Source organism: Sus scrofa, chromosome 2 (assembly GCF_000003025.6).
Source record: "Sus scrofa isolate TJ Tabasco breed Duroc chromosome 2, Sscrofa11.1, whole genome shotgun sequence".
NCBI classification, from domain to species: Eukaryota; Metazoa; Chordata; class Mammalia; order Artiodactyla; family Suidae; genus Sus; species Sus scrofa.
This window is the reverse complement of record NC_010444.4, coordinates 41521223-41539582: the sequence shown is the minus strand read 5'-3', so window position 1 is coordinate 41539582 and position 18360 is coordinate 41521223. Positions and strand designations below refer to the sequence as shown.

At 50.4% G+C, this 18360-nt stretch overlaps 1 protein-coding gene across 1 annotated transcript in view; it reads left to right on the top strand.

Annotated features, from left to right (window-relative positions):
• OTOG (otogelin) overlaps positions 1–18360 on the top strand; it is a 93364-nt gene that overhangs the window by 50982 nt on the left and 24022 nt on the right. Inside the window, 7 exon segments of the mRNA XM_021083273.1 lie at positions 3304–3582; positions 5754–5871; positions 6619–6698; positions 7211–9003; positions 9796–9964; positions 10253–10398; positions 10963–11052. Of these exon segments, the coding sequence (XP_020938932.1) occupies positions 3304–3582; positions 5754–5871; positions 6619–6698; positions 7211–9003; positions 9796–9964; positions 10253–10398; positions 10963–11052 (2675 nt within the window).

Genomic DNA, 18360 nt, shown 5'->3' with positions numbered 1-18360 from the left:
AGCTGGGTCTTTATCCCGAGGGCAGTAGGGAGCCATGGAAGGCCTTTAAGGAGGGGAGGGACACCTTGGCTCCTGCCAGCCCCGGGTGGTGTTGATGGTAGTATGTGCCAGGGGACAGTAGGAGGCGCCAGGAGGAATCATGTCACTGTACAAGGAAACCTGGGCATGAGGGACTGGCGACCCAGCCCCAGGAGGGCCAGAAGCACCCCCACTGCCCCCAAGGAGAACACTTCCTCCCTAAACATTCCTGACCCCCAGATCTGTGTGGTCTTGTTTGAAGACGGAAGGTGTCTTACAACCTTCCAGAGGCCACAGGCCATCTGCTTAGTGGGAATTTTCTGTTCTCCATTCAGTATTTTAGTTCAGTAAGTAGGTTCAGTCAAGAGAGGGGGTATGGATGTTCCAGTGGTTTTATGGCATGTTAAGAAGAGCCCTGCAGCAGCCTGCCCCTGGAGACTGTCACTGTGGACAGGATGCCCTGGGGCTGTGAAGGCCAGCCTCCATCTCGGTGGGACCTGGGGCTCCTGGGCAGCTGAGAGCAGGGCCCAGTGAGGCCCCAGGCCCCACCCCCCACCCCATCCTGTGCTCCTTCCCTGTGCTGTGCCCAGAGTACTGGACAGTAGAAGAGAATGCACCTTCCAGGTGAGATCTGGGGGGGCTACATGGAAGAGGTGTCCCTTGAATTCAGCCTTGAAGGATGCAAAAGACTGTGATAGGAAGATGTGGAGAGCAGAAAATGTCACAGAGAGGAGGCTTCAGAAGTTGTTCAGGCCTGAGCTGATTGCTCTGGGGGTTTTATATATATACATATAGTTGGTTTATGTTGTCCTGTCAATTTCTGCTGTACAGCAAAGTGACGCAGTCATACATATCTGTATACGTTCTTTTTCTCACATTATCCTCTGTCATGTTCCATCGTGACTAGATACAGCTCCCTGCGCTATACAGCAGGATCTCATTGCTTATATTCTTGGGGTCTTGATGTCCTAGAGGATGTACAAGCCACAACCTGGCACATCTCCCTGGAGTATGAATGGGGTGGAAGTTGTTAATTTATCAATAACAATCTCTCACTCTTCTGTAGCACCTACCATACGCCCGCACTATTCTAAGTGCTTCCTATATAATGGCTCATTTAATCCTCACAACAGCCTTAGGAGGTAGGTGCTGTTATTTCCCCAGTTTACAGATGTGAGACCTGAGGCCCAGAGAGGTTAGACAGCTTACCCAAGGGCACATCACTTGCTAGTGACAGCAGCCAGCCATTTTGGCTCCAGCCCTTTAAACCACTGTTCCAGGCTGTATCTTGAACAAAGAGATTAAAACAGAAATAAAACTCTAGAGAATGGAAGGTGAAAAATCACTTGAGTGTTTAAGGTAAAACACAAGGCTTTGTACAGACTGTCTTCTGTATTTGCAGTTCCACATCTGCGAACCCACCACAGGTAGAATTTCAGATGTGAAACCCATGGATGTGAATCCCTATTTTATGTAAAGGAGTTGAGCATCTGTGGGTCCTGGTGTCCACACGGGGTCCCAAGGGACGACTGTACCTCAAGGTCTGTCTCTCAGCCTCTCCCCTGTTAGGACTTTCGGACAAATGACTGAGAACCTCGATCTGGATCCACCTCAGTCTTTACAAAGGAGGAAGCTGAGACTCAGAGAGGGGAAGTGACTTCCCTGAGGTCACACAGCAAGGCACTCAGTGCTGTACTCCTCTGGCTGCCCCATGCTCCTGGATCCCATCCCTGGGGCTGACTTGCCATAGTTAAGAGCCTGGACTCCAGTCCTGCCTCCCTCGTCCCCCATCGGTGTGACTCTAGGCCTCACTCCCCTCATCTGTAAAGTGGGGCCAACAGTGTCATCACCGTCTAACTTCTTATAGACTTTGCTTGTTCATTATATTTACTGTCCCCACCCCCGCCACTTGAATGTAAGCTCCTCAAGGACAGGGTTTTTGTCCTTTTGTTCCCTATTGTGTCCCCAGTGCCAAGAACAATGCCTGGCACATGGTGGGCCCTCAGTAATATTAGCTGCTGAATGAATGAGTCCACCACCTCACAGGCCTCTCTTAGGATTTAATAAAACCAGCAGGTAGAGGGCTCGTTTGGCATTGTCCTGGCACAGAATAAGTTCTTGAACAAGAGCAGTTGTTGTTCAGAGTTCCCGTCGTGGTGCAGCAGAAACGAATCCAACTAGGAACCATGAGGTTGCAGGTTCGATCCCTGACCTTGTTCAGTGGGTTAAGGATCCCACGTTGCTGTGGCTGTGGTGGAGGCCGGCAGCTATAGTTCTGATTGGACCCCTAGCCTGGGAACCTCCATATGCTGTGGGTATGGCCCACACACAGACAAACAAACAAACAGTTGTTCACATTAATAATGAATTCTTCCCCTTGTTACCTTATAGATTCTCACAGCTGCCCGGGGAGGTCTACGCAGTTCCTCCTGGGGCCCTGGGGGAGGGGAGGCGCCCACCAGACCCTGTGCTGGGTTTTCACACACTGTCCTTCCCTCACAGCCTAGAGGCATTCATTCCCTTGCCCACAACACAGCCAGCATGCTGGGCAGGGACTGCACCACACCTGCCCGTGGATTCAGGAACTGACCCTGCAGGGCCTGTGGGTTGGGAGGTGTGGGGGGGATCCACCCAGCAGAGAACTCCACTCTCTAGAAATAAGCCGCGGTGGAGCCGAGAGGGAGGACAGTGGAACCCAGCCCTGGGCCTCCGGGCAAGCCCCTTCCCATCTCAGGGGCACTTTTCCCTTCCCTGGGTTGGGCTCAGTGTCCCTGGTCCACCAGCTCTGACCCTCTGGGATCCCGTGAGGAGCGGGACCAAGAAAACTGAAACCTGGCAAATCAGCAAACCCGAGCCTGTTGTAGTCTGTCCCATCGACGGTAACTCTACCTGGACGGCCGGTTCCATCTGTCCTCCTCACTGCTGTATCCCAAGAATAGCGCCTGTACATGGAGGGGCTGCAGAGAAGTTTGCAGGAAAGAGGGAGGACAGAGGGAAAGCGGAGAGAAGGAAAGAGAAAGGAAGACAGGAGGAGAGGGAGGAGGAAGGAGGGGACAATCCGGTCACCTCCCCAAGGCTGGGCAGTTGGGGCTTTAGCCTCCACCTTCCTTCCCTCTGGGTGGAGGCAGGGTGTGCTGAGGGGGTCCAGCGGGCAGAGGGGGGTGGGCTGAGGAGAGGCGGGGCAGGCTCCGAGATGTCACTAAGATGGCAGAAAGCACCTGGGTATCTGGCACCTCCCTGCATCTGGACCCCTCTCTGCTGACCTGACCCCCTGGCTCTTTGCAGACCCAGATGTGGTGTCTTTGGAGGCAGCGGACAGACCCAACTTCTTCCTCCACGCCACGGCCAACGGGTCTGTGCAGCTGGCTAAGTGGCAGGCCAGCGATGCCTTCCACCACCAGGCCTCCTTTGCGCTGCACCGGGGGACGTGGCGGGCGGGCCTGGTGGCCCTGGAGTCCCTGGCGGAGCCCGGGGCCTTCCTTTATGTGTCAGGCCCGGTGCTGGCCCTGCGGCTGTACAAGCGCACGGAGGCCTTCCGCCGGGGCACGCTCTTCCGCCTTCTGGGTAGGTGTCTCCCCTGCCTCACCCCAGCCTCCTCGGCCCCTCACAACTCTCCCCCACTCCTCACCCTCACGTCACCCTTCCGATTGCCCCCAAGAGACAGGATCCCTCATTTGCCTGGCACAGGAAGGTCATATGGGTGCCCCCTCCAAGATGGCAGGTGGTCTGGCCTCTGTGTTGGTGGCCTAAGGAGCCTTGGGCAGTGTGGCTTGGGGCCCAGCCAGCTTCCTGGGTCCTGCCTACTCCCACAGGCCATTTACACGGTCTAAAAATAGGACGGCCTTTGTAGAAGCGAGGAGAAAAGCGATCATCGTGGCCACAGCCTGCGTAGCCCGCTGGCTCAGGTTTCTTGCTGATGGGGGCACATGCCTGCCCTGCGAGTCAAGGACCGCTCCCTGGGGCACAGGCTGAGGAGCCGAAGCCCCCTTGTTCCCCATGGGAGGCCTAGGAGCCTGGGCGGTGATGGGGCAGCTTCGTGCCCTTACCAGCCAAGACCAGCAGGTTCTAGGGCTTTGCCAGCTCCCTGGCAGGTGGGTCTGCCCTAGAAGTCGTTGTTCTCTGCCTAAACCCGGCAGACAGCGATCACGGTTTCCTTACTACTCCAGATTGGCCTGTCTGTCTGCACATGCACATGTATGTGAGGACACCCGTGCTGTATGGGTGGCTCCATTTACATGCACACATGTGCAAACGTGTCCCTGCCAGCCTGTCATTTGTCATCCCTCCCACCCCCAGCCCAGGGCTGGGCCAGCTCATTTTTACATTCAGTGGTTGTCCCACAAGTCCCTCAGTGAACCCCACCCAGCACAGATTCATCGCTGGCTCTGATGGCCAGAGTTGTGTCCCTTGTTGGGGGTACCAGGGTAGAGTGGAATGAGCACAGGTTTTGAAGCCAGACAGCCCTGTTCTTGAATCCTGACCCTGGTCCTTGGTACTTGGAGGAGCCCCGTCCCCCACCCCCACCCACCCTTCCGTTTCTTCACCTGAACAACGGGGATATTTGCCTGGGAATGTTGTTTTGAGAATTGACTATATCTCTCAGGCTTTGCTCTGGACCTGGCTTATAGTAGGTCCTCCCCCGATGTTCCTAGTTCTGGTCTCAAGGAAAAGTATATTTCAGAGTTCCCGTCGTGGCTCAGCAGAAATGAATCTGACTAGTATCCATGAGGATGCAGGTTCGATCCCTGGCCTTGCTCAGTGGGTTAAGTATCCAGCATTGCTGTGGCTGTGGTGTAGGTTGACTGATACAGCTCCTATTTGACCTCTAGCCTGGGAACCTCCATATGCCATGAGTTCAGCCCTAAAAAGATAAAAAAAAAAAAAAAAAAAGAAGAAGAAGAAGAAAAGAAAAGAAAAAATTAGACTTCTTCATACTCAGCAGTAGTGTGGGGCCTGGGGAGCCAGGATGGGACTGCCTGGGTAGGGCTGCTCCCCCAGCAGGAGCCTGCCCACACCTCCCAGCTCAGGCCATGGTTTCAGAGACTGGTTACTTGTGCCAGCATGGTCTGGAGTCTTGTCTGCCTTGAAGCCCACAGTAGTCTCCAGACTTTCCCTTAAGATCCTTCATTTGTCAAGGTACTGGCCACAAGGCCTTTTTTGAGGAACTCTCCTCTGGGAAAGTTTAATATACCCAGCCACTTCTGTAAATACCTGTGAAGTGTTCAGTGTAGTGCTTGATCTTAAGAGTTGGCTGTTATTGTTATTATCAGAGGGCGAGCCTGGCCACTATGCTCCCAGAGGAACAGGGCCACTGGGCAGCCTTATGGAAAGATCAGGGTCCCAGCCTTTTCTTTGGCCACCTCTTGAAGCCCGACTCCAACTGCCCACTCCATAGTCCTTCCCCCATCCTGGTCCTCAGCCTCTACACCAAGTTCCCAGCGTCCCATCCCAAGGATCCCCAGACCCCAACCTCAACTTTCAGGAATACGGTTTCCCCTTAAGTTGGCTTTTCTTTTCTCTTCTCTTCTTTTCTTTTCCTTTCTTTTCTTTTTTCTTCCCTTTCCTTTCCTCTTATTTATTGTATTATTTGTCTTCACTCTTCCTGCATGAGTCTATTTATCTTTTCATGGAGCCAGGCGGGCATGGGCTGAGTTGGGATGAGCTCTCTGCTCTGATCAGGAGCTGGTGCCCAGTCTCACTCAGTCTCAAGACCCTGGGTTGGGTCACCTTTCCAGATGCCAAGCCCTCGGGGGCTGCCTACCCCCCCTGCGAGTGGCACTATGATGCCTGTGCCAGCCCCTGCTTCCGAACCTGCCGGGACCCATGGGCAGCCAGCTGCCGGGATGTTCCCAGGTGAGGTGGCATGGAGTCACGGTGTGGGACATCAGTGTGTTTGAGCATACACCTGTGTGAACGGGTTTGGACATAGTCTGGGTTTTGACATGAGCAGGTACTGAGGTGTGTGTGCATTCGCATGTACTTGTGTGCGCATGTTTCATGTACTGTGTACGGGGATGCGTGTGAACCCGGATGAACCTCCCTGCTATGTGAATATCAGTTTGCGCGCATGTGCATAGAGCTGAGCCCTGTGTGTGTTCATGTGGGTGTACAAGGGTGGCTGTGGGTGCACAGCTGTTCACAGCTGTGTGAATGTACATCTGTGTGAGCTGCATGTATTTGGGTGTTGGTGCAGCTGGGTGTGTGCACGTGAGGGTGTGAATACTGATGTTTCGACAGGCTGTGGGGATGTGTGTGTATCTGTGAGAATGTTTTTGAGCCCTGCAGGCGTGGAGGAGGAACATGAGAATGTGCCTAAATGGAGACACATGTGCGCATGTGCAAGCATGTGCACGCGGGTGCTCATAGCCAGACCTCACCCATGTCTCCCTCTTGGTCTGAGCGGCAGGAGTGTGCCGCATGAATGTTTGCGTATGTGTGCTCCTGTGCACCAAGTCTCCATGGAAGTTCTTGTGAGTGTGTGCATGATAAGCACACACTTGTGTGTCGTGAGAAAGTATGAGCCCTGTGCTCCATCCAGGTGACAGGAGGGGGCCCTCCCCATGCCCCAGACCACTCACTGGCACCCTGCTCTGTCCTCAGGATAGAAGGCTGTGTGCCTGCATGCCCCACCCCCAGGGTCCTGGATGAAGTCACGCAGAGATGCGTCTACTTGGAGGACTGTGAGTGGCCTGGACTTCTCAGCCCTCCTCAGATGTCCTGTAAATCCCTCAGGTCTCACTCACCGATCACGCCCACCAGAGCCCCCCAGGTCCCGGGAGAAGCAGGGTCAGCATAGAGGCCTCTGGAAGAACATTATAGATCAGTCAGGGACCTCATCTGGTCCATTCCCTCCCATTTCATGGAGAGAAAAAATGAGGTTCACATGGGGAAGGGACTGGCTTGGGGTTGAGTGTCGAGAATGTGTTCAGTCAGACGTAGACGTGAGGGCTCCTGGCTCTGGGCTCAGGTCTGAGGTATGCGGCCAGGCCCAGACCTACTGACTTCTCTGAGTCACCCATCACCATGTGACAGAGGTCTCTGGGTCATCAGGTAGTCTGACTGGCCATCAGAAGCTGCCTATAGCCCTCACCAAGGGTACCAGCTTGGGAGCCCCACATCTCAGCCCTGCCCAGCGTGGACCCCCTGGGAAGCATTTGCCCCATTGTCTGCATCTCTTCTCTTGTCTACGCAGGTGTGGAGCCTGCAGTTTGGGTTCCCACAGAGGCCCTGAGCAATGAGACCCTGCCGTCCAGTCAAGAGCTGCCCACCCCTGGTGACGAGGAGCTGCAGCTTCCCCAAGAAGTTCCTGGGGCCACACCCCACAGGCCAGCATTCACACCAGCTGCCCCTGTCACTACGGCCCTGAACCCACCCACGGCAGCCACCGAGGGGCCAACGCTCCCTCCAGGTCCCACCCAGGCCACTCTCCAGCAGCCACTGGTGGTCACTGCATCAAACCTCCCTGCCCAACCCACAGAGGCCCTGACCACCAAAGGAGTGACCGCCAGCCACCTGGCCACCCCTGGTGCCCCAGAGCCCTCATCCCTCCCCCTTTCGCAGCAGATGCTCACATCTGGCATGTGGCCGGGTGCCATGGAGACAACCAAGGTGACTGTGACCTTTGCAGGGGTGCCCAACATGACAAACTCTACCCCATCGCCTGCTGTACCTCGATTCCCTCTTGTGACCAAAGCTGTGACAGTCCTAGGCCCAGGCTCCTTGCCTGTGACGACGACCACCCACCAGCCCGTCCCAAGCCTGGAGTTGCCTGCAAGTCCCTCCTCCAGGCCTGTGGCTTCCCCTGCAGTGACCTCCAGGCCCCCTACTTCCTCGGGACCCCACGAAGCTTTGCCCACACCTGCGATAACGCAGCGCATGACAGGGACAGGGATCTCCCAGCCTGTACAGGCCCAGAACTTTTCCGGTCCCAGCAGCCCCCCAGCCGAGGCTAGAACAGCCGCAGAACAGATTCCTGTCAGTCCTCTGACGACCAAGAAAGTGGAGACATCCACAGAGAGGGTCCAGCCTGGGCCCAGCCAGCCCATGGGCCCCCCAGCAGCTCCCCTTCCAAGCCCAGTCCCCACTGCCCTGCCCCACCCCACCCAGCATGCCACCACAGCCGCCTGGCCTCCAGCTCTGCCCTTAGGGTCCACAGCTGCCACCAGCCTGTCTACAGCTGCTCACAGGCTGGGGGCCACACCCTTCACATCTCTGGAGTCAACTCAGCCACCCCAGCTTCTCTCTGGCTTGCTTCCTGACACCAGCCTGCCCCTGGCCAAGGTGGGCACATCTGCCCCGGTGGCCACCCCTGGCCCCAAGGGCTCTGCCGTCACCCCTCCACTCCAGCAACAGGCCGCATCTCTCCCTGTTGCTGCGACTCCGCCTGCTCGGACACTCAGCCCAGCGCTGCTTCTCACCCCGGCTGTCATGGCCCAGGCACACAGGCCCAGTCATGTGGTCTCTCAGGCAACAGGCACGGCCCCAGGCCAGCTTCTGGGGGCCACGCTGCCAGCCTCTGGGGTCATGGCTGTGGCTGAGGGGGTGGCCTCCCCAGCATCTGTTGCCCCACAAAAAAGCACCACGGAGAAGAAGGCTGTCCTATCCAAGCAGGTGTCCCTGCCCCCCTGGATATATGGCTCTGCCCAGGGGGGCCCCACTGAGCTCACACCTGCTGTGGCCCACACTCTTGCTACCTTGGTGATGGAGGCTGAGGGCCCCTGGGCCAGCACGGTGACACCGATGCCCACCTCCTATTCACTGAGCCGAGTCTCAGCCAGGACGGCCTCTCGAGAGAGCTCACTGGTTCTGCTCCCCCAGCTGCCCGAGGCCCATGGCACCTCGGCAGGACCTCAGCCCCCAGCAGAGCTGGAAGGAGAGGCCACCACCCAGCAGTCTGGGCGCTCGGCCCCAGCCCAGAGCATCTTGGAGGGTTCAGCCGAGGCCCTGGCAGCCACCACTGAAGCCAATACATCTGCCGCCTGCATGGTGAGTGACTTGTCAGCGTTCTGCCCTGTGTGTGGACCTTCCACGCCTTCCTGCTGCTGTGCCACGGACCTTGGACACCATCGTGCCCTCACATTCAAGGCTGGCCACAGCGTCGCCTGCGCCAGTTTTCAGGTGGCCAGATGGTTTAGTAACCATCCTGACCCCTGCCTCAAACTCCTGGAGCCTGGAAAATTCTCCAGGCTCCTCTGAGCCCCTGATGCCATGGAAGATCCCACTTGGGGCCTAGGGGCCAGTGGGATGCCTTGGTGTGACAGCCATGGTGTGACAGCCTGGTGTGCTGGTGTGTGCATTGCATGTTGTGTCTGAGGATTCACGTGGGACTGTGTGCGAACTCGTTTGTGTTTACGGGTATGGGACTCCATGTGAGCACTGTGCGTTTGTATGTGTGTGTGTTCCTATGAGACATGGTGTTGCAGGATGATGTATGTCGGTGCTTTGGTAAGAAATAGAGTTGACGAGTGTGTGTCAGGGGTGCTTGGGTTTCTGTGAGTCTGAGCTAATGGTCTGCACGCCTGTGCCCCAGAGCCCTCTGTAGGGCCAGGTGGATATGCAGACTCTCTGGGTCCCTTGACCCCAATCTCACACTCAGCCCAGCCCCAGTCTCCTGATGGTGTGTTGGATGGATGGAGGGTGGCTCAAAATCATTGTTCCCAGAATCTACCAGGGGAAGGATCTGTGCCCTTACTGCTTGGGGGTGGGTGGGGCAGGGGCAATGAGTGGCTGTGGGCCCAGGGCGGGTCGCTCAGGCTGTACCTCCACTCTGTGCCCTAGCCAATCGCCGAGCAGGACTGCATTCGCCACATCTGCCTGGAGGGCCAGCTGATCCGAGTGAACCAGTCCCAGCACTGTCCCCAGGGTGCTGCACCCCCTCAATGTGGGGTCCTGGGCCTCGCCGTGAGGGTGGGCGGGGACCGCTGCTGCCCCATCTGGGAGTGTGCCTGTGAGTCCTGGGGTCCTCAAGCCCTCCCATATCTTCCTCATACCCCTACCCCGGTGTGATGTCTGCCCCTCCCCTGTGTGCTCTCTGGCCTCAGGATAACCCAGACACAAACCTCTCGTAGGACCCCTGACCTCTGACCTGGCAGCTGGCCTACCCTTGTGAGCTCTGATGTCTGTGTGACTCTCTAGACCCCGGGGCCTCTGAATCACCCCGGAAGAGGCCCCATGTTCCTGGCTGGCCTTGGCCGCAGGGGCATCTGTTTGTTCTTCTCATCCCTGCCCTCCCCAGGCCGGTGCTCCATCTTCCCTGATCTGAGCTTTGTCACCTTCGATGGGAGCCACGCTGCCCTGTTCAAGGAGGCCATCTACATCCTCAGCCAGAGCCCCGATGAAACCATCACTGTCCATGTCCTTGACTGCAAAAGTGCCAATCTGGTGACTGCCCCCTGCTTCCCTTCCTGCCAGGGTCTCGGGATCTGACTAGGCTTGGAGAGGAGACTGGGCAGTGAGTTGGGTTTTGAAGGGTCTCAGAGGCGAGGATAGAGACAGAGGCCCCTACTGCAGCTCCCTCTATCTGGGATTGGGGGTGGGGGTGTCTTCTGGAACCAGCGCCTAGGGAAAGAGTGGAGCACCACCTTCTGGCCCTTCCTGCACTGCTCCCAGCTCATCCCACCTGCCTAGCCCCTGCGGGCGGCACTGAAATGCAGAGGAGCTGGGATGCCACCCCTAGGATGTGGCCTGTAGTCAAGGGTGCCAGATGCAGGCAATGAGCCTCTAGGATGCCCCCATGGGCCAAGTGGAAGGAGGCAGCTTGTTTGACTGGGGTTGCAGGAGGACAGCTGGAACCAGGATGTGGTGGGATTCCATTCACCATCTGCACAGCCCCAGTGGATGCTCTGACATATTGAGGGGCACTGAGTCAGGGGGAGAGCTGCTCCCTAGGAGGAGGAAGCAGCAGAATTGTCCCCCAGATTGATCAGGGCTGGGTTCTCTCTGCAGGGGCACCTCAACTGGCCCCCGTTCTGTCTGGTGATGCTGAATGTGACTCACCTGACCCATCAGGTCACCATTGACCGCTTCACCCGAAAGGTGAGTGCATGGAAGAGCTGGCCCCCCTGGGCAGGGCAGCAGACAAAGGGCAGGGTGTCTGGGGAGGAGGGGCCTTGAGGCTTATTCACACCTGGGGATAAAGGTGGGCAGGGACCCTCTAAAAGAAAAATAATGCAAAATTAGGTATATTGGGGGAGTTCCCGTTATGGCGCAGCAGAAACAAACCTGACTAGTATCCATGAGGATGCAAGTTCGATCCCTGGCCTTGCTCAGTGGCTTAAGGATCTGGCATTGCTGTGAGCTATGGGGTAGGTCACAGACACGGCTCAGATCTGGGGTTGCTGTAGCTGTGGTGTAGGCCAGCAGCTGCGGCTCTGATTAGACCCCTAGCCTGGAACGTCCATATGCCACAGGTATGGGCCTAAAAAGCAAAACTACATATATATATTTGGAGGTGATTTTAATTAGAATATTTGTAGCTACTATAAGGTTAAGGGAGGAAGTGTACCAGGTGGAATATTGTGAGTGAGAAGAAGTTAAATGGCCAGGACCATGGCCTTAAATGACTGTGGTTAAAATATCTCACTTCTGCAATTTTTACAAAAACATAAGACCACGTGACCACATTACTAGGGGCCCTTCCAAGAAGGGGATTGTTTAAGTGAGGATCCCTGAATTTAAGCTGCATTGGCTTCACCAGAAACCCACCTCTGTCCAGGAGGTCAGTGCCCAGCCTCGGCCCACCCCTGTGGGGGGTACCTGCCCTGAAGGCCCTGCCTTTGCTCTTCCCAGGGCAATGGTGAGCAGGGCTGATGCCTCCTCCTCAGGCCCCAAAGTCCTGGCTCTCACTACTTGTTCCCGAGCCAAGATCTGCAGCCCTCTTATCGGAATCTGCTCTTGAACACTGAACGCAGGGGCCATACCTTGTGAAGCTCTCAGCAATGGGAATTAAGGCAGTGGGTTTTCCATCAAGTGGAGGTTGCAGTATGAAATTCCCTGGGTTTCATCCCTTACTTTGTTTTTTTTCCATTAAAAAAGCAAGCTAGGTGTTCCCTTCGTGGTTCAGCAGTTAACGATCCCGACTAATATGCATGAAGGTGCAGGTTTGATCCCTGGCCTCGATCAGTAGGTTAAGGATCCGGCACTGCTGTGAGCTGTGTTGTAAGTCGCAGACGTGGCTCAGATCCCGTTTTGCTGTGGCTATGGCTGTATCAGGCAGCTGTAGCTCCGATTCAGCCTCTAGCCTGTGAACTTCCATATGCTGCAGGTGCAGCCCTAAAAAGCAAGCTAACTTATACAGAGAAAAATTCAGCCTTGTTAGTCGACAGCTCTACAAGTTTTAGCAGTTGTGTAACTGTCACCACAGTCATGATATAAAATGGTTCCATCACCGTCAAACATTGCCCCATGCCATTTCGTAGTCAGGCCCACCTCTCACCTCCTGATAACCACTGTCTTCTGTCCCTGTAGTTTTACCTCTTCCGGAATGTCACATATATGGACCCCTAGTATGGAGTGAGAGTCACCCATGTTGTCCCACATGTCAGTCGTTTGGTCTTTGTTATTGTTGAGTAGTCTTCTGTCGTATGGATGTACCACTGTTTGTTCTTCCATTCGGAAAAGACAATTGGGTAGTTTCTGGATTTTGACAACAACAAATAAAGTTGCAGTAAGCATTTACATAAAGGTTGTATATGAGTGAAATTACCTGGAGCTGGATTTCTGATAAGGGTTGTGTTTAATTTCACCGTAACATGCCACAGTGTTTTCCGAAGTGGGCATTTAGCATTCCTACCAGCCATGTACGAGAGTTCCTGTTGTTTCACATCCTTGCCAGCACATTTTGGTTGTCTGTTTTGTTTTTTTAGATATTCAGATTGGTATGTAATATGATCTCATTCTGATTTAACTTGCATTTCCCTAACTACTGACCGTGTTGAGCATCTTTTCATGGGCTTACTGTCCATGGTATATCTTCTTCCAATTTTTGCACACTTAAAAAAAAATTGTGTTTTCTGTTTTGTTGAATTTTGAGAATTCTTTGTGTATTTTGGATACAAATCATTTATTAGATATTAATATCTCCCAGCCCTGCAGTATGGTGTTTTATTTACCTATACATGTCTTTCAAAGAACAGAAGTTATTCATTTTGATGGTGTACAATTTATCAATTTTGTTCTTTTATGGATCCTGATTTGGTGTTGTTTCTAACAAATTTGGTGTATGTTGCCTTTTAAGTTAATTTTTGTAAATGGTGTGAGGTATGGGTTGAGATTCATTTCTTGCACGTTTTCAATTTTTCTACCTAGATGATTGTGTCTTCTCCAAATAGAGACAGTTTTATTTCTTTCTTTCCAAATAAGACAGTTAGGAGTTGCCATCGTGGCTCAGCGGTAACAAACCTGACTAGTATCCATGAGGACATGGGTTCGATTTCTGACCTTGTTTAGTGGGTTAAGGATCTGGTGTTGCTGTGAACTGTGGTGTAGGTTGCAGACACGGTTCAGATCCAGCATCACTGTGGCTGTGGCATAGGCTGGCAGCTACAGCTCTGATTTAACCCTCAGCCTGGGAACTTTCATATGCTATGGGTACAGCCCTAAAAAGACCAAAAACAAAAAAAAAAACAAAAAAACAAAAAAAAACCTTGAATAATATGGATTTTCTAACTCTAATTTCTAGCTTTAATAGCTTCAAAGCTTCTGTTCTTGAAGGTCTTTTTTTTTTTTTTTTGTCTTTTTGCTATTTCTTTGGGGCCGCTCCCACGGCATATGGAGGTTCCCAGGCTAGGGGTCAAATCAGAGCTGTAGCCACTAGCCTACACCAGAGCCACAGCAACGTGGGATCCGAGCCGCGTCTGCAATCTACACCACAGCTCACGGCAACGCCAGATCGTTAACCCACTGAGTAAGGGCAGGGACCGAACCCGCAACCTCATGGTTCCTAGCCGGATTCGTTAACCACTGCGCCACGATGGGAACTCCTGAAGGTCTGTTCTTATTGTTTTTATGATCCTAGGTGTCCTTGATTCAGCAAGCATATCTTAAAGTATGCAGAGAGGCATTTACTGCTCATTTGAGCCCCAGTGTTGTCTGAGGGTCACTGATTATTTTTCGTAAAATATATTTGAACTCTCTGTGGGAATGCCTTTCTTGGCCATTCCTGTTTGAAAAGCTTCACCAAGGAACAAAGCTTCAATCCTGATGCTTTTCAGTGGTTCATTTCAGATTTTTGTCTTGTGCGCCCACAAAGAGGGCAAATTGTGAATGGAAACACTGTCATTTGGCCTTTTATTGTCGTCATTCCCCAGATTTTTTTTTCACGTTTAAAAAATTATAGTTGATTTACAATGTTGTGCCAATTTCTGCTGTACAGCAAAGTGACCAAGTCATACATATATACATTCCCTTTCTTATATTATCTTCTGTCATATCCCAAGAGACTAGATATAGTTCCCTGAGCTGTACAGTAGGACCTCATTGTTTATCTATTCTAAATCTAATTGTTTGCGCTCACATTATTTTTTAAAGATAATTTTTTAGAATAGTTTAAGATTCACAGCAAAATTGAGATGAAGGTACAGAAGGTTCCCATATATGCATAGCCTTCCCCATTACCGGCCTGTCACTCACTAAAACGGTACGTTTGTTACCATCATAATCACTGAAATCCATGGTTTATCTTAGGATTCATGCTTGGTGTCATGCTTTCTGTTGGTTTACACAAGTGTGTAGTGATAGATATCCATTGTTATAAAACCATACTAGTATTTTTACTGCCCTAAATATTCCCTGTGTTCTCTCTATTCATCCCCCATCCACACAATCACTGATCTTTCTATTGTCTCCATAGTTCTGCCTTTTCCAGGATGTCATAGAGTTGGAGTCATACACAGTGTGTATAACCTTTTTAGATCGATTTCTTTCACTTACTAATATGCATTTAAGGTGTTTGCACATCTTTTTGTGGCTTGATAGCTCATTTCTTTTTAGCACTGAATAATATTTATCTGGTCTTCTTTAGGCTATTAATACTATGCATTACTTTGACTTTCAAATGTTGAACTAGTTTTGCATTCTGGAATTAATGTTACCAGTCAGTATAGGCTATCCTTTCTGTGTATTATTGGATTTCCAGGATGGATATTGGTCTAAATTTCCTTGTAATATGTTCATTTAGTTTTGGTATCAGAGTAACGCTGGCTTTATATAATGAATTGGCAAGTATTTTCCTCTCTTTAATTTTTCTAGAAGAGTTCATGTACATTTGCAAATATTAATATATATTTTCTTTAAATATGTGGTAAAACTCAACAGTGAAGCTATCAGAGTCTAAAGTTTTCTTTGGAGGGAAGTGATTTAAAATATATATTCAGGAGTTCCTATCATGGCTCAGCAGAAATGAATCTGCCTAGTATCCATGAGGACACAGGTTCAATCCCTGGCCTCACTCTGGATTAAGGAGCTGGCATTGCCATGAGCTGTGGTGTAGGTCGAAGATGCGTCTCGGATCTGGCGTTGCTATGGCTGTGGTGCAGGCCAGCGGCTGCAGCTCCGACTCAACCCCTAGCCTGGGAACCTCCATATGCTGCGGGTGGGGTCCTAGAAAAAGACCAAAATAAGTAAATAAAACTGTAAAAAAAAATATTCAGTTTCTTTAAAAGATACAAGGTTATTCTAGTTACCTATTTCATCTTTGGTAGGCTTGGGTGGTTTTGCATTTTTTCACAGGATTTGTCCATTTCATTGAAATTGAAAAATTTATAGGCATTAAATTGTTCATCATATACTCTTGCTATCCTTTTATTGTCTGTGGGATCTATGTCTGTGTACTCTGTCTCATTCCCAGTATTAGTAATCTGTGTCTTTTTTCTGACCACCCTGGCTAAAGTTTTGTCACATGTATCTTTTTCTCAAAGAATGGTTTTATTGGTTTTCTCTATCGTTTTTTATGTTTTCTGTTTCATTGACTTCTTTCCTTATTTTTATTATTTTCTTTCTTTTGCTTACTTTGGGTTTAATTTATTCATCTTTTTTTCTAGCGTATTAAGGTGGTAGCTAATTTGAATTCTTTCTTTTTTTCTTTTTTCTTTTATTTTTACAGCCATACCTGCAGCATATGGAAGTTTCCAGGTTATGGGTCAAATCCGAGTTGCCCCTGCTGGCCAACACCACAGCCACAGCAACACCAGATTCGAGCTGCATCTGTGACCTATGCCACAGCTTGTGGGAACAGTGGATCCTTAACTCACTGAACAAGGCCAGGAATCAAACCCACATCCTCATGGACATTTATTGGACATGTCTTAACCCACTGAGACAAAATGGGGACTCCTTGAAGTCTTTCTTTTTCTAATATAAGCATTAAGTGCTATAATTTTTCCTTTAAGTACTAACTTAGCTGCATCTTTGATATGTTGTATTTTTATTTTCAGTGAATTCAAAATACTTTTAAATCTCCCTTTTGATTTTTATTTGGTATTCATGGGTTATTTATAAGTGCTTTTTATTTTATTTTATTTATTATTTTTTTTTTGCCTTTTTTTTTTTTAAGGGCCACACCTGTGGCATATGGAAGTTCCCAGGTTAGGGGTCAAATCAGAGCTGCAGCTGCTAGTCTACACCACAGCCACAGCAGTGAGGGATCCGAGCCGAATCTGTGACTTACACCAGATCCCCTACCCACTGAGCCAGGCAAGGGATCGAATGCACAACCTCATGGATACTAGTTGGATTTGTTTCCACTGAGCCACAACTGGAACTCCAAGTGCTTTTTAATAAGTGTCTCCAAATATTTGTTGATTTTCCAGAAATCTTTCTGTTAACTGATTTCTAATTTAATTCCTTGTGTTCAAAGAACATTCTTTGTCTAACTTGTATCCTTTTAAATTTAATGAGACTTGTTTTATGTGCCAGAATAGATTCCGTCTTGGTAAATGTGTATTCTGTTTTTTTTGTTTGTTTGTTGTCTTTTTGCCATTTCTTGGGCTGCTCTCGTGGCATATGGAGGTTCCCAGGCTAGGGGTCGAATCGGAGCTGTAGCCACTGGCCTACGCCAGGGCCACAACAATGTGGGATCCGAGCTGCGTCTGCGACCTACACCACAGCTCATGGCAATGCCGGATCCTTAACCCACTGAGCAAGGCCAGGGAGCGAACCCACAACCTCATAGTTCCTAGTCAGATTCATTAACCACTGTGCCACTGTGGGAACTCTGTACACTGTTGTTGAGTGGAATGTTCTGCAGATATCAGTTAGGTCGAGTAAGCTGATAGTGTTGATCAAGCCTTCTAAAACCTTACTTACTCATTTCTTGTCTACTTGTTCTATCTGTTATTGAGAGGGAGAATGTTGAAATTTCTGAGTGTAATTTTTTTTTGAGGGCCACACCCATGACATATGGAGGTTCCCAGGCCAGGGGTCCAATCGGAACTACAGCTGCCTGCCTACACCACAGTCACAGCAACGCCAGATTCGAGCTGCGTCTGCAACATGCACCACAGCTCATGACAACGCTGGATTCTTAACCCACTGAGCGAAGCCAGGAATCAGACCCAAAACTTCATGGGTCCTAGTCAGATTCGTTTGTGCTGCACAACAATGGGAACTCCTGTAATTGTTGATTTGTCTGTTTCTCCTTGGAGTTTTATCAGGTTTTTATTTGTATATTTTGAAATCTGTTATCAGGCACTATGATATCAGGCAAAATAATATTTAGGATTGTTATGTCTTTTTGATGAATTAACCCTTTTATCAGTATGAAATGGCCTTTTTATCCTGGTAAAAGTCTTTGCTCTGAATTCTGCTTTCTGACTTGTCTGTAATAGTTTCTCCAGCTTTCTTTTAATTAGTGTTAATGCGTACATCTAGTGTTTATATTTAAGATCACTTTTTCCTTCCTTTTCTTTTAACTTATTTGTATCTTTTTAGTTAAAGTGAGACCTTTGTAGGGAGTGAATAGTTAAATCTTTTTCTCTTGTCCAGCTTCCCAGTCTCTACCTTTTAATTGGAAATGTTTGGACCATTTACATTTAATTTGGTCATCGGCATGATTAGGTTTTATATTCCAAGATGTTGCTACTTGTTTTCTATTTGTCCTATCTGTTCTTCATTTCTCTCTCTTTCTTCTTTTTAATGCCCTCTATTTTATTATCTTTAATGATTCAATTTAATTTCCTATGTTAGATTAATATACATTTTTAGCTTTCTCTTTCAGTCTGATAGCTTTAGAGTTTTTAACTTCATCTAACTTCAATGTCACACATAGCATAAGAACTTGATAACAGGAGTTCCTGTTGTGGCAGAGGGGAAACAAATCCAACTAGTATCCATGAGGATGCGAGTTTG